We start from the raw sequence: 25,760 nt of genomic DNA on the forward strand, positions 1-25,760 counted from the left end.
TTGCCATAGATCTTGAATCCGATTTAAGTCAAAACTGTAACTAGGCCACTCAGGAACATTCAATGTCATCTTGGTAAGCAACTCCAGTGTATATTTGGTCTTGTGTTTTAGGTTATTGTCCTGCTGAAAGGTGAATTTGTCTCCCAGTGTCTGTTGGAAAGCAGGTTTTCCTCTAGGATTTTGCCTGTGCTTTGCTCTATACTTTTTATCCTTAAAAAAAATTCCCTAGTCCTTGCCGATGACAAGCATACCCATAACATGATGCAGCCAACACCATGCTTGAAAATATGAAGAGTGGTACTCAGTAATGTGTTGTTATGGATTTGCCTCAAACATAACGATTTGTATTCAGGACATAAAGTTAATTTCTTTGCCACATTTTTGCAGTTTTACTTTAGTGCCGTATTGCCAACAGGATGCATGTTTTGGAATATTTTTTATTCTGTACAGGCTTCCTTTTCACTCTGTCATTTATATTAGTATTGTGGAGTAACTACAATGTTGCTGATCCATCCTCAGTTTTCTCCTATCACAGCCATTAAACTCTGTATCTGTTTTAAAGTCACCATTGGCCTCATGGTGAAATCCCTGAGCAGTTTCCTTCTTCTCCGGCAACTGAGTTAGTAAGGACGCCTGTATCTTTGTAGTGACTGGGTGTATTTGTTACCGGCCTCAGTCTGTAGCTGAGGTGGCCTGTAATAGTAAAAAGAAAGGACACAAGTTTACATCTGCAAAGTTCTGCCGCTTTCTTTATTCTGAAGAATGTTTTTATTTTATTTTATTTTTTATCTTGTTCAATTTTCTATTTTCTTGTTCGTACTTTTAAAAACATTCACATCAAACAAGTGCACACTTTAAATTACACAACATAAATGTACTTTACTTAAAGCAGAATTCAAAAATGTTCCACAAATAACCTTGTCTTATTGTATGATTTCACATGAAAACCTAAATGTATTTCACAGTCATACAATAGAAACATATATGAATACAAAAATAACTTAATGTTTTTCTATATACCGCTACCAATATAGAAAACAATACATTCAGCTTTAAGATAGTAGCACCTCCGTAAACTCTCTCTCTCATGCACCCGCGCTTTCTGCACTAAAAGTCCACGCTCCAGACAGTGTGCTCGGCCAGTTTACCAGCTCGTGAGCACAATTTTACACAAAACCAATAACATGTCAAACGAACTCGAAAATCCCTAACAGATGGATTCTTTATAAAATCTCCTAGACACAATCCAGTACAAGTAAGCTACTCAGTAAACATAATCTCTGTGACTTGTAAATCGTTTTTACCTCAGCTAGCATCAAGCTAACATATCCTCTCACTCATTGTAAATCACGTTCTTCTCTCACTCAGTTCGACACAAAAACAACACAAAACCTTTCCTAATGTGATAATACCTTGACAAAGTTGTTAAATAGCATGTTATTACATATTATTTCGATATTATAACGTTTGGAAGTTCTGTTACATACCTGTAAAAGAATGGACACAAGTTCACGTCTGCAAAGTTCTGGCGCTTTCTTTATTGTGAAGAACTTTTCTCCTACTACCACAGTGCAGCATCGCCATCTATTGGCCTGATGGACTACTAACGCTAAAGCAAGTAGAATATACAATTTAGATTAATTAAGACAAATACATAAACAAATTGGTTTAAAAAAATAGTAATAAAGGGGTGTCTATTTTTAGTGACTTTGTTTTCAACCCATTACATGTTGATACACCATCCAAAGTGTAATTAATAACTTCACCATGCTCAAAGGGATATTCAATGTCTGCTTCTTTTTTTTTAACCAATAGGTGCCCTTCTTTGCGAGGCATTAGAAAACCTCCCTGGTCTTTGTGGTTGAATCTGTGTTTGAAATTCACTGCTCGACTGAAGTACATTACATATAATTGTATGTGTGGGGTACAGAGATGAGGTAGTCATTCAAAAATCATGTTAAACACTATCATAGCACACAGAATGAGTCCATGCAAATGATTGTGTGACTTGTTTAGCACATTTTTACTCCTGAACGTATTAAGGCTTGCCTTAACAAAGGGGAGAGAATACTTACTGACTCAAGACATTTCAGCTTTTCATTTTGAATTAATTTGTAAAAATTTCGAAAAACATCATTACACTTTGACATTATGGGGTATTGTGTGTAGGCCAGTGACACTAAATCTCACTTTAATTCATTTTAAATTCAGGCTATAACACAACAACATTTGGAAAAAGTCAAGGGGTGTGAATACTTTCTGAATGCTGTTAATTTATCTCCGTTTTAAAAGAAGTGTTCAAACAGGAAAATATTTAAACAGTAAGAGTATCTTGCTTTGTGCATTCCAGGACCTATATCAAACAACAATCATTGCTTTATTCTGGAGCATGTCATATTGCATTTGATCCCCAGCTAAGTATGCTGATATGCTGCCACCCACCATAATTACCATAAGAGACGTCTGTGTGTCACTACAGGTCATTCTCCAAATGAAAAACATCCAGGTTGTGTTTTGCTGGAGAATGGCAGTAGTTCCAAACGCTGCACATCCATCATATTGAATGATACTCCTTGTTATGCAATTTCTTGTGCTCCTAAGCCGGATGGCTTTCGTACATTTTTTGTTTAGTATAAGTTAATCCTCATGATTTTCTGGAGCATTCCAGCTCTGTCTCTCCTGAAAGACTACAGTCTCAAGGGGTTTGAGCCAGGCACACAGAGCATAACAGTCCTATATGAAGAAAAGCAGCTTGAGTAAATATAGTGGGAGGTGGAGAGTTGATTGGAGGAGATTTACTGTACATATTTAGGAACTTGCATATGTACTGAACAAAAATATAAATGCAACATGCAACAATTTCAAAGATTTTACTGAGTTACAGTTCATATAAGGAAATAAATGCATTAGGCCCTAATCTATGGATTTCACATGACTGGGAATTACAGATATTCATCTGTTGGTCAGAGATACCTTTAAAAATAAGCTAGGGGCGTGGATCAGAAAATCAGTCAGTATCTGGTGTGACCACCATTTGCCTCATGCAGCGCGATACATCTCCTTCGCATAGAGTTTATCAGCCTGTTGATTGTGGCCTGTGGAATGTTGTCCCACTCCTCTTCAATGACTGTGCGAAGTTGCTGGATATTGGCGGGAACTAGAACACGCTGTCGTACACGTCGATCCAGAGCATCCCAAACAAGCTCAATGGGTGACATGTCTGGTGAGTATGCAGGCCATGGAAGAACTGGGACATTTTCAACTTCCAGGAATTGTGTACAGATCCTTGCGACATGGGGCCGTGCATTTGATTTTGATTTATTTATTAGGAGCCCCATTAAACACATTAACGTGTGTGTGTGTGTGCATCTATCAGTTACACGTACGTTAGTACATACACACAACATGGGGGAGAGTTCCATGCACTCATGGCTCTGTATAATACTATAGGTTTCCTTGATTGTTCTGGACCTGGGGACTGTGAAAAGACCCCTGGTGGCATGTCTGGTGGGGTAAGTGTGTGTGTCAGTGCTGTGTGTAAGTTGAATATGCAAACAATTTGGAATTTCCAACACATTAAGGTTTCTTATAAAAACAATAAGTGACGCAGTTAGTCTTTCCTCAACTCTTAGCCAAGAGAGACTGGCATGCATAGTATTAATATTAGCCCTCTGATTACATTGAAGAATAACATGTGATGAAATTGCCATTGATAAAATGCAATTGTGTTCGTTGTCCATAGCTTATGCCTGCCCATACCATAACCTCACCGCCACCATGGGGCTCTCTGTTCACAACATTGACATCAGCAAACCGCTCACCCACACAACAACATATATACGTGGTCTGCGGTTGTGAGGCCGGTTGGACATACTGCCAATTTTTCTAAAACAGCGTTGGAGGCAGCTTATGGGAGAGAAATTAACATTAAATTCTCTGGCAAAAGCTCTGGTGGACATTCTTGAAGTCAGCATGCCAATTGCACATTCCCTCAAAACTTGAGACATCAATGGCATGGTCTTGTCTGACAAAAGGTGCACCTGTGTAATGATCATGCTGTTTAATCAGCTTCTTGATATGCCACACCTGTCAGGTGGATGGATTATATTGGCAAAGGAGAAATGCTCACTAACAGGGATGTAAACAAATTTGTGCACAACATTTGAGACAAATAAGCTTTTTGTACGTATGGAACATTTCTGGGATGTTTTATTTCAGCTCATTAAACATGGGACCAACACTTTACATCTTACATTAATATTTTTGTTCAGTGCTCATACAGAGACGTAAAATTATATATATATATTTATATATACTTTTTTTTTTGAGGATAGATCAGCGTTAATATTGCAGATAGATTGTAACTTCCATCAATGTAATTGTCTGCATCACTTCCAATCCCCCATATGTTTTTTCCCCGCCAATATATATATATATATATATATATATATATATATATATATACACATACATACATATAAATACATATACATACATATATATACATATCCTTTAAAAATATATATTTCCCTTTATTACTTTCCAACCCCACCACCCCTCCCCTAATTGGAGTTAACTAGTGAACAACAACGCTTAGGCCTCTACTTCCAGCTTATACATACTATATACATTTTATGGACACAGTCAATTTAACAATAATTCTATTTTGTTTGTTTTTACTCCTGATCTTCCTCTACCCTCAACCTCTCCGATCATTTTCATGATGTCCATCCGGTTTGCTTCTATATGCCATATCTTTCCAACTGTGCTCTTTCACAAAAGCTCTCAACCTATAACCTACAGTTGAAGTCGGAAGTTTACATACACCTTAGCCAAATACATTTAAACTCAGTTTTTCACAATTCCTAACATTTAATCCTAGTAAAAATTCCCTGTCTTAGGTCAGTTAGGATCACCACTTAATTTTAAGAATGTGAAATGTCAGAATAATAGTAGAGAGAATGATTTATTTCAGCTTTTATTAATTTCATCACATTCCCAGTGGGTCAGAAGTTTACATACACTCAATTAGTATTTGGTAGCATTGCCTTTAAATTGTTTAACTTGGGTCAAATGTTTCGGGCAGCCTTCCACAAGCTTCCCACAATAAGTTGGGTGAATTTTGGCCCATTCCTCCTGACAGAGCTGGTGTAACTGAGTCAGGTTTGTAGGCCTCCTTGCTCGCACACGCTTTTTCAGTTCTGCCCACAAATGTTCTGTAGGGTTGAGGTCAGGGCTTTGTGATGGCCACTCCAATACCTTCACTTTGTTGTCCTTAAACCATTTTGCCACAACTTTGGAAGTATGCTTGGGGTCATTGTCCATTTGAAAGACCCATTTGCGACCAAGCTTTAACTTCCTGACTGATGTCTTGAGATGTTGCTTCAATATATCCACATAATTTTCCTTCCTCATGATGCCATCTATTTTGTGAAGTGCACCAGTCCCTCCTGCAGCAAAGCACCCCCACATCATGATGCTGCCACCCCCGTGCTTCACGGTTGAGATGGTGTTCTTCGGCTTGCAAACACCCCCTTTTTCCTCCAAACATAACGATGGTCATTATGGCCAAACAGTTCTATTTTTGTTTCATCAGACCAGAGGAAATTTCTCCAAAAAGTACAATCTTTGTCCCCATGTGCAGTTGCAAACCGTAGTCTGACTTTTTTTATGGCGGTTTTGGAGCAGTGGCTTCTTCCTTGCTGAGCAGCCTTTCAGGTTATGTCGATATAGGACTCGTTTTACTGTGGATATAGATACTTTTGTACCTGTTTCCTCCAGCATCTTCACAAGGACCTTTGCTGTTGTTCTGGGATTGATTTGCACTTTTCGCACCAAAGTACGTTCATCTCTAGGAGACAGAACGCGTCGCCTTCCTGAGCGGTATGACGGCTGCGTGGTCCCATGGGGTTTATACTTGCGTACTATTGTTTGTACAGATGAACGTGGTACCTTCAGGCGTTTGGAAATTGCTCCCAAGGATGACCCAGACTTGTGGAGGTCTACAATGTTTTTTCTGAGGTCTTGGCTGATTTCTTTTGATTTTCCCATGATGTCAAGCAAAGAGGCACTGAGTTTGAAGGTAGGCCTTGAAATACATCCACAGGTACACCTCCAATTTACTCAAATGATGTCAATTAGCCTATCAGAAGCTTCTAAAGCCATGACATCATTTTCTGGAATTTTCCAAGCTGTTTAAAGGCACAGTCAACTTAGTGTATGTAAACCTCTGACCCACTGGAATTGTGATACAGTGAATTAAAAGTGAAATAATCTGTCTGTAAACAATTGTTGGAAAAATTGTCCTAACCGACTTGCCAAATCTATAGTTTGTTAACAAGAAATTTGTGGAGTGGTTGAAAAACAAGTTTTAATGACTCCAACCTAAGTGTATGTAAACTTCCGACTTCAACTGTATATACTTATTATGGACACAGTATGCTTTACAGTAGTTATCTTGTTGTTATTAGTTGTTGTTAGTTGTTATTAGTCCCATCCTTCAGCTCCATTCAACACCTCCCATCTATCTCTTAACACCATCCATATTTGATTTCTATTTTCCATACATTTTTCAACTGTACTGTGATGTTTCACAAAAGTTAATGGGATCAACACTTTACATCTTACGTTAATATTTTTGTTCAGTGCTCATACAGAGACTTACTGTATGTCCTACAAGTACTTACAGTGCATTCGGAAATTATTCAGACCCCTTGACTTTTTCCACATTTTGTTACATTACAGCCTTATTCTAAAATTGATTAAATTGCTACACACAATACTCCATAATGACAAAGCAAAAACAGGTTTTTAGAAATGTTTGCAAATGTATTACAAATAAATAACTGAAATATCACATTTACATAAGTATTTAGACCATTTACTCAGTACTTTGTTGAAGCACATTTGGCAGCGATTACAGCCTTGAGTCTTCTTGTGTATGATGCTACAAGCTTGGCACACATGTATTTGGGGAGTTTCTCCCATTCTTCTCTGCAGATCCTCTCAAGCTCTGTCAGGTTGGATGGGGAGCATCGCTGCACAGATATTTTCAGGTCTCTCCAGAAATGTTAGATCGGGTTCAAGTCCGTGCTCTCGCTGGGCCACTCAAGGACATTCAGAGACTTGTCCTGGAGCCACTCCTGCGTTGTCTTGGCTGTGTGGTTAGGGTGGTTGTCCTGTTGGAAGGTGAACCTTCGCCCCAGTCTGAGGTCCTGAGCGCTCTGGAGCAGGTTTTCATCAAGGATCTCTCTGTACTTTGCTCCATTCATCTTTTCCTCGATCATGACTAGTCTCCCAGTCCCTGCCGCTGAAAAACATCCCCACAGCATGATGCTGCCACCACCATGCTTCACCGTAGGGATGGTGCCAGGTTTCCTCCAGACGTGACGCTTGGCATTCAGGCCAAAGATTTCAATCTTGGTTTCATCAGACCAGAGAATCTTGTTTCTCATGGTCTGAGAGTCCCATAGGGCGGCACACAATTGATATTTATGGCAATAACAGTAGCTGTAGATGATGTAATGAAAAGTTGAAGGGTGGTTGGTAATGGAGGACATCAGGTGGATCCACGTCTTGGGCAGAACCCCTAGGTCCTGGAGAACAGGAGCAGAGTTAAAAGGAACAGGATAGGAGACAGAGACGTAAAAAGCAAACACACATGTTACACTTTACTGTGAGAAAATTTGATGGATTAGGGCAGTGTTATAAATGGGAGATATGTACTTTTCAACACTTTTGGAAGGTATAGCCTACCTCAAGCTGGTCCCCCTCCGACTCAGAGAACAGAGAATCAGACTGATCTGAACTCACTGGTTCTGGTTGATGGGATACCCTATGGGGGGCTCGGACAGTCGATGGTCCTAAAGTATATTTTCATAAGCTCAGCATAACTACCATTTCTTGCTTTCTCAAATGTCAACCAAAGCTTAACATACTTTGTCTATTGGCCTTCACAGAAGTGTAGGGCGTCAGTCCTTTCAGTGGTCGACCGTCCAACTGCTCCAACTGGAGAAGATTGTTGGCTTCCACCGAGGTAACCATAGGAAGACAAAGATAAAAATATCAGTGTTAGGGTAACTAAAACTAGCTTCAGGTTATTTTGTGTGCAAAGGCAAATAGTTATTATCTGAGATTTTTTATATTCACCTTAACAGATGGTGACACCAGCTCCGTTAGCTCTCCTTCTGTTTCTCCTGCGCATTGTCGATGTTCAGTCTCACCTTGATTGATAACAGGAATAAATGAAATTATATTTCATATTACAAATACATTTCTTACATAACTCTTGGAGGGCCAGAAAATAAATTAACAGCGGACAATAATATTGACCTCGTCAAAAACCTCCACATCCTTCTCAGTCCGTGCCTGAAGGTGGTCCTCAAAGGTGTTCTGATCTGGTTCAACAACTTCCACCACATTAGACTACAGTATATGCAATAAATGTATATACAATTGCATTGCTTACCTCAGTCAACAGCTGCGGCTCCCGTCCGTACTCGGTGGAGTCCTGGATGCTGTTGTTGTGTGCAAAGAGAATTACCTTCAGGTTGTTCTCCCACCCTTCCTGGTATCAATCAAGGGACTTGCCCATGGCAGTCTTGAGGGTCTGGTTGGTCCATTCACCAAACCTGGAGGAGGGGGTAGGAAAGCAATATCTATTGACAATGTAAGATATTGAAATACAGTGCCTTGCAAAAGTATTCATCCCCCTTGGCATTTTTTCTATTTTGTTGCATTACAACCTGTAATTTAAATTGATTTTTATTTGGATTTCATGTAATGGACATACACAAAATAGTCCAAATTGGTGAAGTGAAATGAAAAAAAATGGTTTCAAAAAATATAAAACAATATCCAAAACGTTGAACATCCCACGGAGCACCATTAAATCCATTATAAACAAATGGAAAGAAAATGGCACCACAACAAACCTGCTAAAAAAGAGCCGCCCACCAAAACTCACGGACCAGGCAATAATAATAATAATAATAATAATAATATGCCATTTAGCAGACGCTTTTATCCAAAGCGACTTACAGTCATGCGTGCATAATTTTTTTTTGTATTTATTTTTTGTGTATGGGTGGTCCCGGGGATCGAACCCACTACCATGGCGTTACAAGCGCCGTGCTCTACCAGCTGAGCTACAGAGGAGGGCAAGGAGGGCATTCATCAGAGAGGCAACAAAGAGACCAAAGATAACCCTGAAGGAGCTGCAAAGCTCCACAGGGGAGATTGGAGTATCTGTCCATAGGACCACTTTAAGCTGTACACTTCACGGAGCTGGGCTTTATTGATGAGTGGCCAGAAAAAAGCCATTGCTTAAAGAAAAAAGTAAGCAAAAATGTTTGGTGTTCGCCAAAAGGCATGTGGGAGACTCCCCAAACATATGGAAGAAGGTACCTTGATGGCTTTTTGGCCATCAAGGAAAATGTCTGGCGCAAACCCAACGCCTCTTATCACCCCGAGAACACCATCCCCACAGTGAAGCATGGTGGTGGCGGCAGGGACTGGGAAACTGGTCAGAATTGAAGGATTAATGGATGGTGCTAAATACAGGGAAATTCTTGCGGGAAACCTGTTTGTCTTACAGGGATTTGAGACTGGGACAGAGGTTCACCTTCCAGCAGGACAATGACCCTAAGCATACTGCTATAGCAACACTCAAGTGGTTTAAGGGGAAACATTTAAATGTATTGGAATGGCCTAGTCAAAGCCCAGACCTCAATCCAATTGAGAATCTGTGGAATGACTTAAAGATTGTTGTAAACCAGCGGAACCCATCCAACTTGAAGGAGCTGAAGCAGTTTTGCATTTAAGAATGGGCAAAAATCCCAGTGGCTAGATGTGCCAAGCTTATAGAGACATACCCTAAGAGACTTGCTGCTGTAATTGCTGCAAAAGGTGGCTCTACAAAGTATTGACTTTGGGGGGGATGGGTGAATAGTTTTGCACGCTCAAGTTTTCTGTTTTCTTGTCTTATTTCTTGTTTGTTTCACAATAAAAAAATTGTGCATCTTCAAAGTGGTAGGCATGTTGTGTAAATCAAATGATACAAACCCCCCAAAAATCAATTTTAATTCCAGGTTGTAAGGCAATAAAATAGGAAAAATGCCAAGGGGGGTGAATACTTTCGCAAGCCACTGAATGTCTGATTATGTACCATGGAAAAACAAAAACAAATTATAAAAAATAAAACAAACCATTGATGACAGAATATAACCTATAACATCCCATTCCAGCATTCATGACCTCGGTCACTCAAGACTTCAGGAGAACTGTGGGTGTTGAAGATGTCCATCATCACCTTGGAGGTGGCCTCGCCAGTCTCGTCCTTGATGGGTATCATAAAAAACAAAAATCTATGTTTGGTTCCAAGCACCCTTTTCAATGGGTTACAGAAGGGAATTTAGAGTTAAGCATGTTCTCTTCCTTTACTGACCTTAATGGGTATTGCCTCCACCCACTCGGTAAAGTGATCGGTCGCCGTCAGACACCAGCTGTTGCCATTCCTGGATTTCGTGAAGGGTCCGATGAGGTCTACCCCTAACATTTAAAGTGTTAGAGAGAAGATTACTTTATTCTTACCCGTATCTGTGTCATACAGTGTGCACATTTTCATATTTATAAGGATACTGACACACAAACACACACATTCTATAATATTGAACTCTGCTGTGGTCAAATAAAGCAACCATTACAAAACAACTTATCAGGGCAGAATTTGAATTGGGACACTTACCGATCATGTGCCATGGTGAAACAACTTTGATGGGCTTCAACTCTGGCGCCACAGTCTTCGCCCTCTCAAACTTCTGGCAGGCTAGACAGGGTACTGACCTTTAAGCAAAAAGTGACCAATTGAAACATTGTGTGCTCTCTTATATGACATTCATTGAAATCATAATAATTTCTGATATAATAGAATGTGATTGATAAACAAAAGGTTATTTCACTTGCCCAGTTGTCCACCTCCTTGACAATTCCCCGTCAGAAGAAGCGTGGGTTGATTTTGGCAATCATGCGCTTCACTCCGAAATGGCCAGCATGCATCTCGGTCAGCACGGCGTCTTTCTCCTCCTTAGTAAAAATCACCCGCCTGTGTGGCTGGCCATCCTTCCCCTGTAGGTACATATGATTGCCTAACAAGTTGGAAGAGAAGAGTTGTTGAAATAATCAAGTCTAAGTACATTTGCACTGCTGTCTTTCTCTCTCTGTTTCCCTCTCCCTCTCTCACTTTCATATTTTCTTTCTCACTTTCTTCCTCTCGCTCTCTGTGTCTGTCTAGCGAAGACACCTCATTAAGGGCATTTGGATTTACCATAATTGCTTACACCTATCCGTTTGATTGATCAGGTTTAACTTATAGCTAGATACCTTGATATGACAAACATATAACTTTCCAACAAGGCAAAGTACTATGAAAGCCCCACTGATCTCGACAAGAGGCGCAACATTCAGAGAAATTCACAATTCAGGATAACGTTAAGCAGTTAACTTCTATTAGATAACTGGTTATCTTCTATTAGATAATATCGTGTCGCGTCTGCTGTTGGTGGCTTATTGCTGTCAATCAAAGAGTCCGCTTAGGCTGCACCGTGATTAGAGGCTTTTATTAATATCACACGTTTACAGCATAAGTTACAGACCCGCGGTGTCTGGAGAAGCCCCGTCCCAAATTAATCTGAATGCTTCTGACCGCTCTTCGTCTAGGTCCTACTTATAAACAATGGCAATAAATGGGTTGCTCCCTTTTTCGTCCAATCACCTATCCCCCCCTCCAACTGCTACATTTGAACTAAGATAAACAACATTCAATTTCTTCATGAAAAACATTTAACAAAGGCATAATCCTAATACACGACATTTCCCCCCTTCGAGACTAACTAAAAGTCTCGAAACCAAACAGAATAGGATTATGACAAGTAACAATTTATCTTATTGAGTATCTTTAACATTAAACCAAAAACATTCTCCTCTAGAGTGTAAATACCTTTCTATGAAATATGAATAACTGTTTATGAAGTGTGAATACATTACTATGAAATATGAACAAATCTTTATGGAGTGTAAGAGCGAAAAACTGTCCGGCAGCCATCTTTCCAGATATCCATCCATCAATCAAGACAGTAAAATTCTCTCACGGTCCCTCTGCCCCAGGCAACCACCTAGATACTCCAGATAAACTCATAAACCATGTAAATGCATTTGAAACTATGATGCAATTAAATACACATGTAAGCCCCTGCAAACAAAATACTATCCAAAAAATATCCACTCTAAGGCTGGTCAACCCATTGGACCCTATAGTGGACCTCTCCCTGCCTAGACTCCCTGTCCCTAAGCATCAACGAAATAAACAAAAACATCTAAGATCCTCACATGTATTCAAAAACATCAAATATCATTCTACAAAAATTAATACGTAAGAGTATGACACAAATTATGTATTACACATGTCTATATTTCATTGCAGACACTGGAATGTAGTCCACTACACTTCATCTCCCCGTAGTCTCGACTTCCAATGGATTGTTGATGATGGAATCGGAATCTCTCCACACCTTTCTTGTTTCATCTCCTCCAGTCATTGTCCTTTCATATTGTCCCTTCATATTGTCCTTGTTTGAGTATTTCAATCTCCACATGTTCCCCCAAATGCTTCTGGAAGAAAAGAAAAGACCAAACAGTATCTTTTGCAAAACAACACTTTCAAATTAAACATCAATATCAACTAAGAATATAAAAATGATATATAAATGATGTATGAATCACATTAACCCACTTCCCCCCTTTGATTCATAAAATCATACTAAAATCACCCTAATATTGAAAAAAAAATTGAAAAATGATCAAATCATCAAAAATGATATTTATCCATTCAGTTCCACTTGTCCATCTTCATCCAGATCAGGAACAGTCAACACCGGCATCTGAGTGTTGTCTCCAGGCATCACTCTCCAACCTATCTCAATATCATAGCTTTCTCAAAGGTCAGTAACAAATTACAAACATCACACACAGTGTTATCAAAGCTGCAACTAAAATCTGAACCATCACTGCCCCTACTGGGCCTACCTGATCTTGCAACCAAGTCTTCGCTGACTTCCGCTCCTTCAGATCTACCAAATGCATCCCTTATATTCTTCAATGCATATATAACCCTAGTGATAATATCTGAACTATCTGGACTCAAAGTATAACTAACATTATCAATAGGATCTTCCCAAATGTTACACCATACCATGGAAAAAGTCCCCCCTTCTCCCTTGGACTCATCCTTCAATGATAGACTTGAAGACTATAACATGTCTCTTTTCACCCTTTTAACCCTAGATTTATCTGTGTCCGGTGCTACCCCTCTTATAATGGTAGAAACCTCATATGGAAGCTTCAACGTTGACATGTAACAACATCCTGTCCATCCATAGGGTAAGAATATATATGCTTTATCACCACAAACCCACCAAATATCTCTAAAATTCCCAATAGTTACATTGACAGGCAAAAGCTAATCTTTTAACCATCAAAGTCCTGCTGTTCCTACTACCTGGAACATAAAAAGTTACATTTATATTTCTCATTACTACCCTTAAGGTCATGCTTACCCAAAGTTATCATATAACATCACAATCTGATATTCCCATAAACATACCCCTTACCTCATATGTTTTATTAGAACCAAACAACTTTTAGCCCTCACTGCTTTCACCTCCAATGTTTCAGGGTTTGCTGTTATCTGAGTTTCCTTCCCATCTAACAAATGCACACAAGTTAATTCATTTAACCCAATACCACCTAACCCTAGGCTTAAACAAATGTTTTGACAACGACATTATTTTATCGGTTACTGATTGTTGCTGATACCACAGTCATGACAAAGCATAAGATTGACACATACTTGATAGAGGTCGAGCGACCGTCTCTAAAATGTTTGACTGGAATTCTCAACAGACATGGACCCTCAAGATTCCTCACTGATATTACAGAAGGAGTTACTGGAACCAAAGATTCCTACCTGCCCATTTATCTCTAATTTTTACAACAGAAGAATCAAACCCATCCATTTAGTTTCTCTCTTCCCTAACGAGCGGTACTGATCAGATACCTCTCCTTGTCTGTCATTAAAATCAAAGACCTCATCCTGTACCTCCATGATAGTATCCTTCACTATTTCAGATGAATCTATATTCTCTCTACTACTATCTGCTCTCCTTTTTTAACCCTATCCTTACTAAGTTGTTGTTTGTGTCTGTGTCATACTTCCTACATTTGTTATTGCCGTCGTACCATTAAATCCTTCCAAAGTTACCATTAAAGTAGTTGATTTAGTTGATGTATTAACCTTAATTATTTCTAGTGGGAAAGCTACCGATATCCTATGTGCATTATTTACTGTTGGAGTGACTACTGTAACATATTCTTCCTGAACTCCTTTGGTGACCGTGGAAACTTCAACAGACTTCAAATCTTCCATTATAAGCATCACTTTACGAATTACATAGCCCTTTAACCAATAATTCTTAACCGGAACAAATTTTAATGCTTGCACTAGATAAGTACACATATATTCTCCCTGATCTTTCTCTGTAACATTACGCAAAATAAATGAACAATCACTCATAACCCTCTTCCACTTCATATTGTTGTACAAACTATATCTCCTTTGATTAGGTGCAACAGCTTGCTTCTACTTCTGGTCCTGATAACAATACTTCTTCTCCATAATTATCTCTCCATGTGGGAGGAACGTCCCCATCCTAACCCTAATAAGTATTTTTCCTCTAAAATTGGTGCTGGAGCCATTGGCTCCCTTATAATCAAATGCGATATATTTATGGCTTTAATAACTATCAATGTTGAAAGAGTTAAATTGCTTCTCACTGTTGTTTTAATAGACTGAAGTGTTAATGTCCTTAGTTACTTCATCAATTTTCCCCAAAGCTTTGAAGTCTTTGCTTGTACTTCCATCTATCACCACTAGTGTCACTTTTTCCCAACTCTCAGTCCTACCTCTAATCCCTGACTTTCAAACTTTTGATTATAAAAAATACACCTATAATTACCTTGATCTCCCTGCTGGGAACTGTAAATATAGATACTCAATCATCCTCAATCTTCTCTTATTATTCAGCAACACATACTTTCTCAATGCATCTGCTCCTAACAGATCTAAACTCCTACCATATCTTCCCACTAAACTCTAAAATGTCCTTCACCACTGTTCTCTCTCTCTTACTACTAACTTTGAAACTTAGCTTACTGTCTTAGAGTTCCTTCAACCTAGTTCTCCTAACTTATTTTAATCTAATCTTTTCTCCTAACCTTTAAAAACATTTTCCACTGATTTATTCACAAAATCCCTTTACCACCAATTTTTAGGATATGTGATTGGGAAGTCCCCCTGCTTCTGACTTCTTTACACACAGACTTGGCAAACGACTAAACACCTTTTAGCCTAGCCTGAAATCTCTTGGTGTAAGAATGTAACCCAGAATAACAGTCACCCCTTTTAACTTTATTTTTCAGACAGATTGTCTAATAGGCAGTCTAATAGATTATCATCCTTCCTATGATATTATCTTTTTAAGCCAATATGATTCCCAAAAACCCTACTTTTTAAAATCTTCTACCAGACAGCCGTCTAGTGTACATCTTATTGTACAATTCAATTTAAACAATGCATCTCTTCCCAATAATGCAATAGGTATATGTTCTAATATTAGTATGTCTATTTTAATTTCTCTTTGAGTTCTATAGCAGAGCTCAATTGGTTCCTTAAGAGTAATTAGCTGTTTTACTACCTCAAATCCCTATCCTAATTTACTTCAATTGTTGGATATTTTCTCTTCTTCTCTAATCGGTGCTATCAGCTGACACCCCCCTTCGTATCTTCTAGGCACTCTAGAATCCTTAGGGTTCACCTGGAGAACAGGTGATCTTGACTGGCCCCTGTATCTTCCTTAAAAATGTTCTCTGTTGTTTCCTCCTGACTTGTTGCACTCACAGGTAAAGTGACCAACCTGTCCATAATTATAACAGTCTTCTGAAAGTTGCTGGAAGTGTAGCTGAAATCTTCCTCCTCCTTCTAAGCCTTCTCGTCCTCTTCCTCTCCAATTCTGTGTCTGTCCAGAAACTGGCTGTGGATATGAAACAACTGGTGCCGCCATTAGTGGCTGGTACAATTGCGGTTGGACCGGTTCTGGTTGAAGCTGTGGCAGTGATTGTTGATTTGGTTCACTCTGATTCTTCCTAACCAAAGCTTCTCTTCTCCACCAGTTGTATGATTGAGTTTTCTGAGAGTTTCTTGATCCTGTTCTTTCTTGCTGTTGACATATCAGGATTCTTCAAAAGCTTATATTCTAAGTTCTGTCCTCAAAATATCATCTTCCATCATCTTCTTACTTTTCTTCTGTGCCAGTCCTTGTAGGATAAACTCCTTTTGAATACACAGCACCTTTAGTCTCCTCTTTATCGCTGTCTTCATCTGAACTCGAATCTCTTGTATCCTTCTTCCTTCAACTTCCATCAGAGATCAAATCTCTAGTATCCTTCTTTCCTCTCTTGCCAACTTCCTTCTGATCACAGAGTCATATCCACCCATTATCTCTTCTCAATCACTCTGATCTTCATCTTCATCATCTTCTTCCTTAACCTCACTCTTCTCTTCCAGACATCTCATTTTCTTCCTTCTGGAGTTTTGAATTCATCTTTCTGGTCGTTTCTGCTTGTCCTCTATCTATTATTCATCTTCATCTCTGATGCAACAATCACCCTCCTGGATGATCCCTGGAAGCTGAGGATAAACATCCCTAAGCTCTACTTCCTTCTCATAAGGTGGGTGTCTTATTGCTGAATCCGTGTGTGAGAAAGGTGTACTAACTTCTGCCATTAGTTTTCCTGTCACCTTCTCTATACCTTTATCTTATCGCTGGAATCTTTTATCAGTTTTTGTTTGAGAATGAAGGGCAACTTTTGTTTCATTTGCCGGATAACCTAACACTACTTTAGTTAAAGGATTACCATTTTGTACTATATCAACCGGTGTAATGACTTTCATAGCCTTGATGTCGTTTTTCCCCATTGTAACAACCCTTTTATATTCCTTTATCGTGAATTATTTTATTTTAGACTATGTAGCCTATGGCTTCCCCCCTTTAATTATTTAATATAAACCAAACAACCCCCCCAAAAAAAATAATAATAATAATCAATCAACCAAAATATGAATATGAAAAAATTCGATTAATTTTTTTTATCAAAAACCATTTCTAATTAAAATAAAAAAATCAATTAAAAAATCAATTAAAAATTATGAATAATTAAAACCAATTTTTTATTTCTACATCCTATGTCACCAATTTATCAATTAGTGGTGGCTATCTTACCACAACCCATCAAATGCAAGTAGTCAACTTCAGACTACAATACCCATAAACAAAGCCTGTAACCCTACCATTACTACAATTCCCATAACCCCCTTGCTCTATAAGCACCTAATTATCTTAATTTTACAGAATAATGTCAGTCCTTGATTCCCAACACAACTGTAATTAACCCCAGTGATGCACAGAGCCTCCCAAATGCAATTTTTAATGAATCAGTATTTTGCCAAGCCTATGTGAAATTGTCATAACATCAAACATCCTGTAGGGGAAGATTTTGTGAACAGACCAGTCTCAAACCCTTGACTCGATCCTCTGTCGCGTCACGTGACGTGTACGTCAGCACCCCCTCTCCTTCTCTCTCCATTGTTCCTCTCATATGACAAAAGAACAGAGACACAGGAAAATATTTTAGTAGTTAATGCAATACTGAGTTACTTCAACCATATTCAATATTCCTTCGTTCACATTCGCTTTAAGACTTAATTCAGGACTAAATAGATCGCTCAATAACATTTTTATTTACTTTAATCCGTCATTTAATTTAATTCATTATACTCCGTCAACATATATTTAATTTATAAATTCACTACATCTCAACAAATAGTTTCATGTTCGAACAACAGTCACTTTAACGATTTAGAAGATTCGTGTCCAAAAACCTCTTGTCTGTGGCTATTTCTCCCCCTGCAATGTAACCCCACAGAAATATGACCCTTTACCCACAATCCCGTGTTGTAGTTTTAGCAAATCACCTCGTGTCGTAGTTTTAGCGCCGTAAAATCAAGCGCATGCGCAAATCCATTTAACCATACGATTGCCACACAATAGAACGCCAGCGTTCTACCTCAGTTCTCTATTTTACACTTATAGTCAGACAATTACACATAACAGAGCTCACATTTGCGTAGAACTCTGAATTCCACACACACACAAACAAGTTTAAGAGGCTTATCTCATCGCAATGAGACCTCTAAGGACACGTTAGCATGTAGCACGCAACACAATTAGCCTTAGCATTTAGCATTAGCCGCTATGTACAATGTAGCATGAAACCCAATCCAGCATTTAGTATTAACATTAGCCTTAGCCTTTAGCTAACTGCGGCCTACACCACACAAATAAGCATCCCGCGCTGCCCTTTTCTTTTTGACATATTTTCCTACCGTTTTGTGCTACCGTGGAATTAATGACAATTCACCGAGAAATTAGACCCAACAGACCCCCCGTCGGACGAAAGTCGAGCAATAATCACAAATCAGATAAATTCCATCAACCCGAGTTTTTCTTTAAAAACACACCGACTTGCACATTCTATCGTGCAAGCGGCTTTTCGGCCCATTCTAAATGGCCCACTCCGGGGTCTTTACGCGGTACAGCGCTCTAATGTATGCATATCTGTTTTAATTGTACACCTGCCAATACTTAATTCCTACCGTTTTATGCTCTAAAATTCCAATTATCTGCCGTTTACCAATGGAATCACATTTTAGAATATTATTACAGACTCCTAGTCGACAGCAATAACGTCACATCAACAACGACCCAAGTACTTTTAACTGTACACCTTCAATGCCCTCTCATGAATCAGCGGAATAACTAATGCCCAAATTTTGTGAGTAATCTCACCTTTAAAGCCGGCTTGGGCAGTAGTCAACTCGCGACTCAGGAAAGGAACCAAGAACGATGAAATCAGAATCCCGGACGAGCCCCCATTTATCGTGTCGCGTCTGCTGTTGGTGGCTTATTGCTGTCAATCAAAGAGTCCGCTTAGGCTGCACCGTGATTAGAGGCTTTTATTAATATCACACGTTTACAGCATAAGTTACAGACCCGCGGTGTCTGGAGAAGCCCCGTCCCAAATTAATCTGAATGCTTCTGAACGCTCTTCGTCTAGGTCCTACTTATAAACAATGGCAATAAATGGGTTGCTCCCTTTTTCGTCCAATCACCTATCCCCCCCTGGGGCGTCACCCTCCAACTGCTACATTTGAACTAAGATAAACAACATTCCATTTCTTCATGAAAAACATTTAACAAAGGCATAATCCTAATACACGACAATAACCATTTTTCAACAACCATTTTCCATCTAGCTAGTTGGTCATCTACATGTTGCTAGCTATACATATAGTTCAGTGGAGGCTGCTGAAGGGAGGACGGCTCATAATAATGTCTGAAATGGAGTCAATTGAATGGTATCAATCACATGGAACCCCCGTGATTGATACCATTCCATTTACTCCATTCCAGACATGATTATGAGCCATCCTCCCCTCAGCAGCCTCCACTGAACTATATGTATCCCCTGTGGATAGTTGTCAAAAAGAATAAACAAGAATCATTCAGAACTAGTCTTATGTGCCTAAACATTTATTAGCATCACAACCTACTCGACAATCTGGATTCCCTTTTGGGTTGAATTCAAAATAATTATTTTATCAGGGCAACAATAATGGTGTTGGTACTGTATGTTTTCAACAGAATAATAAGCACTACATTGACTTAGCACATGAGGCTGGTACAGTCACAAGTAAATCCTGCATGCCTTACTGAGGACGATCAACACACTACACAGAGCTGAATGACCAAAGAAAATGGAAGAAAACTCATTGAAATGGAGTGAAACGGGTAGGCACTGTTTGTGCTTGTCCAATAACAAAAACGTTTGTTTTTGTTTTCCATTCTAAAACATTATTGCTACAGTATGTCCTAATGAACAGGACCCACCACACTACACAGAGCTGACCAGACTAATTTGCCTCCAGCAGTAATAGCCAGCAGGCTGCTTCTCCTCTTAATAATGTTCGGTAAAAGAGCAGTCCTGATGCTCTCAATGGGCACCAGGAAGCGCTCCAGAGGAATCTTCTCATCCACAGGTATGTTGGGCATCACGTACGAGCGCAGCTCTACCTCTCCCCTCTGCTCCAGGATCACCATCTTGTAGAAATGGGTGGGGACGGCCACATGGTTCCTCCCCATCACATTATCCAGAGCGACTTTCATACTGGCCCCCCGTGGGAAACAAACCCACAACCCTGGCGTTGCAAGCGCCATGCTCTACCAACTGAGCTACAGTGGCTTATCACCTGGTACTTCACATACATTTTCCCATCTGGTTCCTGTCTACATGCACAGAGAGAAGGAACATTATAGTTACGACTTCTGAATCATTCTCACCTTTATGCTGAAGCAGATCACTGTGTAAATGGCATTTAAGATAGTATTTGAAATGGAAATCTCTGTTTCACTTCAGATGACACTCATCTGGGCAGATAAAGTGGTCCAGTGCACACAAACACATTAATGTAATGCTTGGTAAGTGAATGGCAGTACTTCTCCAAGTTGTTTCATGCATGTTGATTTCAGTTTAGGTTCTAGGGATAGGTCAAAAGTCAAGTGTAAATAAAAGAAACTTAATTATCCTATACAGCCATTTATTGGTTCATGCCATTTGCTCTAGAAGCCTAGCTACATGAGATTCAGAAGCCTATTTTGTCTCATCATTTAGTGTTTTAAACTGCAGATGCACATTTACACTGAGTATACAAAACATTAAAAACATCTTTCCATGACATAGACTGACCAGGTGAATCCAGTTGAAAGCTATGATTCCTTATTGATGTCACTTGTTAAATCCACTTCAATCAGTGTATATGAAGAGGAGGAGACAGATGTTTAAGCCTTGAGACAATTGAGACATGAATTGAGTATGTGTGCCATTCAGAGGGTGAATGGGTAAGATTTATGTGCCTTTGAACGGGGTGGCAGGTTTATGTCAAGAACTGCAACGTGCTGGGTTTTTCATGCTCAACAGTTTCCCGTGTGTATCAAGAATGGTCCACCACCCAAAGGACATCCAGCCAACTTGACACAACTGTGGGAAGCATTGGCGTCAACATGGGCCAGCATCCCTGTGGAACGCTTTCGAAACCTTGTAGAGTCCACGCCCCGACGAATCGAGGCTGTTCTGACAGCAAAACTCAATATTAGGAAGGTGTTCCTAATGTTTGTTATACTCAGTGTATATTGTCACTCACACTGTATAGCCAAATAACATATGCAATGTTTTCCCCAATACCCGACTTACCTGTGGTGAGACATTACTGAGGTAGAACATATCATTCATTGCCTTTTGGCTCCATTTATAATTGTCAGCTGTAGTCTGCAATGGTAGTGCTGTTGTATCATCCTCTTTAAAGTTGCAGAATTTCCTGTCTGAAGGTCCAGTCAAGCCACCAGGGCTGAGCTGTTCTAAAACCCATGCAGGGAAGCACAGCCGCGAGCTGCCCAGTGACACAAGCCTACCAGACGAGCTAAATCACTTCTATACTCGCTTCGAGGCAAGCAACACTGAAGCATGCATGAGAGCATCAGCTGTTCTGGATGACTATGTGATCACGCTCTCCGTTGCCGATGTGAGACTTTTAAGCAGGTCAACATTCACAAGGCCGCAGGGCCAGATGGATTACCAGGACGTGTACTCCAGGCATGCGCTGACCAACTGGCAAGTGTCTTCACTGAAATGTTGAACATGTCCCTGACTGATTCTGTAATACTAACATGTTTCAAACAGACCACCATAGTCCCTGTGCCCAAGAACACTAAGATAACCTTCCTAAATGACTACCGACATGTAGCACTCACGTCTGTAGCCATGAAGTGCTTTGAAAGGCTGGTCATGGCTCACATCAACAGCATTATCCCAGAAACCCTAGACCCACTCCAACTTGCATACCGCCCCAACAGATTCACAGATGATGCAATCTCTATTGCACTCCACACTGCCCTTTCCCACCTGGACAAGAGGAACACCTACGTGAGAATGCTATTCATTGACTACAGCTCAGCGTTCAACACCATAGTGCCCTCAAAGCTCATCACTAAGCTAAGGACCCTGGGACAAAACACCTCCCTCTGCAACTGGATCCTGGACTTCCTGACGGGCCACCCCCAGGTGGTAAGGGTAGGTAACAACACATCTGCCACGCTGATCCTCAACACGGGGGCCCCTCAGGGGTGCGTGCTCAGTCCCCTCCTGTACTCCCTGTTCACCCATGACTGCATGGCCAGGCATGACTCCAACACCATCATTAAGTTTACCTACGACACAACAGTGAGACAGCCTATAGGGAGGAGGTCAGAAACCTGGCCATGTGGTGCCAGGATAACAACCTCTCCCTCAACGTGATCAAGACAAAGGAGATGATTGTGGACTACAGGAAAAAAAGAGGACTGAGCACGCCCCCATTCTGTAGTGGAACAGGTTGAGAGCTTCAAGTTCCTTACTGTTCACATCACCAACAAACTATCATGGTCCAAACACATCATAACAGTCGTGAAGTGGGCAAAACAAAGCCTATTCCCCCTCAGGAGACTCAGATCAAGAGGGTAGTGCATACGGCCCAGTACATCACTGGGGCCAAGCTTCCTGCCATCCAGGACCTCTATACCAGGCGGTGTCAAAGGAAGGCCCTAATAATTGTCAAAGACTCCAGCCACCCTAGTCATAGACTGTTCTCTCTGCTACCGCACGGAAAGCGGTACCGAAGAACCAAGTCTAGGTCCAAAATCTTCTACCCCCAAGCCATAAGACTCCTGAACAGCTAATCATGGCTACCAGGACTGTTTGCATTGCCCAATGAAATTACATTGAACCAACGTGCAATAGACGTTGAATTGACGTCTGTGCCCAGTGGCAATGCGCTTCGGTCGACAACGTTTGGTTTCATTGGGCTATTGTTTACATATTGTGCGTCACGTGCAATGCATCAGGCGATTGAAAATACAAGCGACAGAACCTACCGGCGCCACAAAAAGTCAGGTAAACAATGCTTTCATGTGGATATTTTACCTCCACTTCCTACCATCAAATGGACCAACAGCACGGATAACCGGTAATGTAAGTGTACATTTATTTTTATTCAACACTTGTAGACTCTTGCATCTTTTTTAGGGCGACTTCTTTCAGACTGAATATCCATGTGGTAACCATGGTAACAGTCTGATGTCACAGGCAACACTGATACCTGCTCCCACAGTCAAGAACAAGCCGGAGATAACCCACTGTGCACACTGGTTGAATAAACGTTGTTTCCACATTTCAATGAAATTACGTTGAACCAACGTGGAATAGATGTTGAATTGACGTCAGTGCCCAGTGAGAAAGCATTTAGAACAGATAAAATGATACATTTTATGCACCGGAATAATTAGGACAAACTATTTCCAGGTCTTAACTGCTATTCCAACAAGCAGCTACATGAAAAGTTCATTTCATATCACAAAATTCCACATGTTCATTTATTCTTTAATCTTCTTCAGTTGCTGTTATGGAATAGTCAATGGGCGCATGGACATGATGATTACAGAAGCTACAGTTGAAGTCGGACGTTTACATACACTTAGGTTGGTGTCTTTAAAACTCGTTTTTCAACCACTCCACACATTTCTTGTTAACAAACTATAGTTTTGGCAAGTCGGTTAGGACATATACTTTGTGCATGACACAAGTCATTTTTGTTTACAGACAAATTATTTCACTTATAATTCACTCTATCACAATTCCAGTGGGTCAGACGTTTACATACACTAAGTTGACTGTGCCTTTAAACAGCTTGGAAAATTCCAGAAAATGATGTCATGGCTTTAGAAGCTTCTGATAGGCTAATTGACATCATTTGAGTCAATTGGAGGTGTACCTGTGGATGTATTTCAAGGCCTACCTTCAAACTCAGTGCCTCTTTGCTTGACATCATGGGAAAATCAAAAGAAATCAGCCAAGACCTCAGAAAAAACATTGTAGACCTCCACAAGTCTGGGTCATCCTTCGGAGCAATTTCCAAACGCCTGAAGGTACCACGTTCATCTGTACAAACAATAGTACACAAGTATAAACAAAATGGGACCACGCAGACGTCATACCGCTCAGGAAGGAGACGCCTTCTGTCTCCTAGAGATGAACGTACTTTGGTGCGAAAAGTGCAAATCAATCCCAGAACAACAGCAAAGGACCCTGTGAAGATGCTGGAGGAAACAGGTACAAAAGTATCTATATCCACAGTAAAACGAGTCCTATATCGACATAACCTGAAAGGCCGCTCAGAAAGGAAGATGCCACTGCTCTAAAACCGCCATAAAAAAGCCAGACTACGGTTTGCAACTGCACATGGGGACAAAGATCGTACTTTTTGGAGAAATGTCCTCTGGTCTGATGAAACAAATATAGAACTGTTTGGCCATAATAACCATTGTTATGTTTGGAGGAAAAAGGGGGCTGCTTGCATGCCGAAGAACACGGGGGTGGCAGCATCATGCTGTGGGGTTGCTTGGCTGCAGGAGGGACTGGTGCACTTCACAAAATAGATGGCATCATGAGGAAGGAACATTTTGTGGATATATTGAAACAACATCTCAAGACATCAGTTAGGAAGTTAAAACTTGGTCGCAAATGGGTCTTCCAAATGGACAATGACCCCAAGCATACTTCCAAAGTTGTGGTAAAATGGCTTAAGGACAACAAAGTCAAGGTATTGGAGTGGCCATCACAAAGCCCTGACCTTAATCCTATAGAACATTTGTGGGAAGAACTGAAAAAGCGTGTTCGTGCAAGGAGGCCTACAAACCTGACTCAGTTACACCAGCTCTGTCCGGAGGAATGGGCCAAAATTCACCCAATTTATTGTGGGAAGCTTGTGGAAGGCTGCCCGAAACGTTTGACCCAAGTTAAACAATTTAAAGGCAATGCTACCAAATTCTAATTGAGTGTATGTAAACTTCTGACCTACTGGGAATGTGATGAAAGAAATAAAAACTGAAATAAATAATTATCTCTACTATTATTCTGACATTTTACATTCTTAAAATAAAGAGTTGATCCTAACTGACCTAAGATATGGAATTCTTACTAGGATTAAATGTCAGGAATTGTGAAAAACTGAGTTTAAATGTATTTGGCTAAGGTGTATGTAAACTTCCGACTTCAACTCTAAGTACTTTACACCACTGACACCTAATGTGTCATGTTTCTGTTAATGAGCAAAAATTTACATTTGAATTAGTAGGCTCTCTATCATATACATTTTATTGAACCAAGATGGGTTTTTTAGAAAATCACAAGCACAAAATAAAGGTTTTTGCGCACCTTCTTTTCCAACTGCGGTGCTCTTCTTCCATTGAGGATTTGTAGTGTATCAATCCTATTTTCTGCTCTACAACTCTGTCCTCTAATATAATTGGCTGCTAAAATCCAGAGCTGGGATGATGTTAATTTTGGATATGGGCTCTCACATTCCATACGCACATTTTCAAAACAGAATTTCATGACGAATATCCAGATCTGATTTCACTTACATACCAGGCTTCTGATGCACA

General features: G+C 40.0%; 1 protein-coding gene and 1 long non-coding RNA gene across 2 annotated transcripts; both read right to left on the reverse strand.

Annotated features, from left to right (window-relative positions):
• Window positions 1–419: 419 nt before the first annotated feature.
• LOC311144582 lies at window positions 420–1,560 on the reverse strand. Its single transcript, XR_014614511.1, has 2 exons — window positions 1,488–1,560; window positions 420–693 (listed from the first exon to the last, which is right to left on the reverse strand). It is a non-coding gene; the product is annotated as an uncharacterized lncRNA (long non-coding RNA).
• A 9,432-nt stretch (window positions 1,561–10,992) lies between these two features.
• LOC311145016 (endonuclease G, mitochondrial-like) lies at window positions 10,993–21,952 on the reverse strand (the record flags this gene model as incomplete). The annotated part of the gene is given in 8 exon segments (XM_084181224.1): window positions 10,993–11,144; window positions 20,150–20,372; window positions 20,477–20,513; window positions 20,655–20,737; window positions 20,741–20,752; window positions 20,756–20,764; window positions 21,478–21,673; window positions 21,933–21,952. Coding segments are annotated over 8 exon segments (732 nt in total).
• Between the last annotated feature and the right edge of the window lie 3,808 nt (window positions 21,953–25,760).

This window comes from Coregonus lavaretus, assembly GCF_964263955.1.
Source record: "Coregonus lavaretus genome assembly, chromosome: 17".
In the NCBI taxonomy this organism is placed as follows: domain Eukaryota; kingdom Metazoa; phylum Chordata; class Actinopteri; order Salmoniformes; family Salmonidae; genus Coregonus; species Coregonus lavaretus.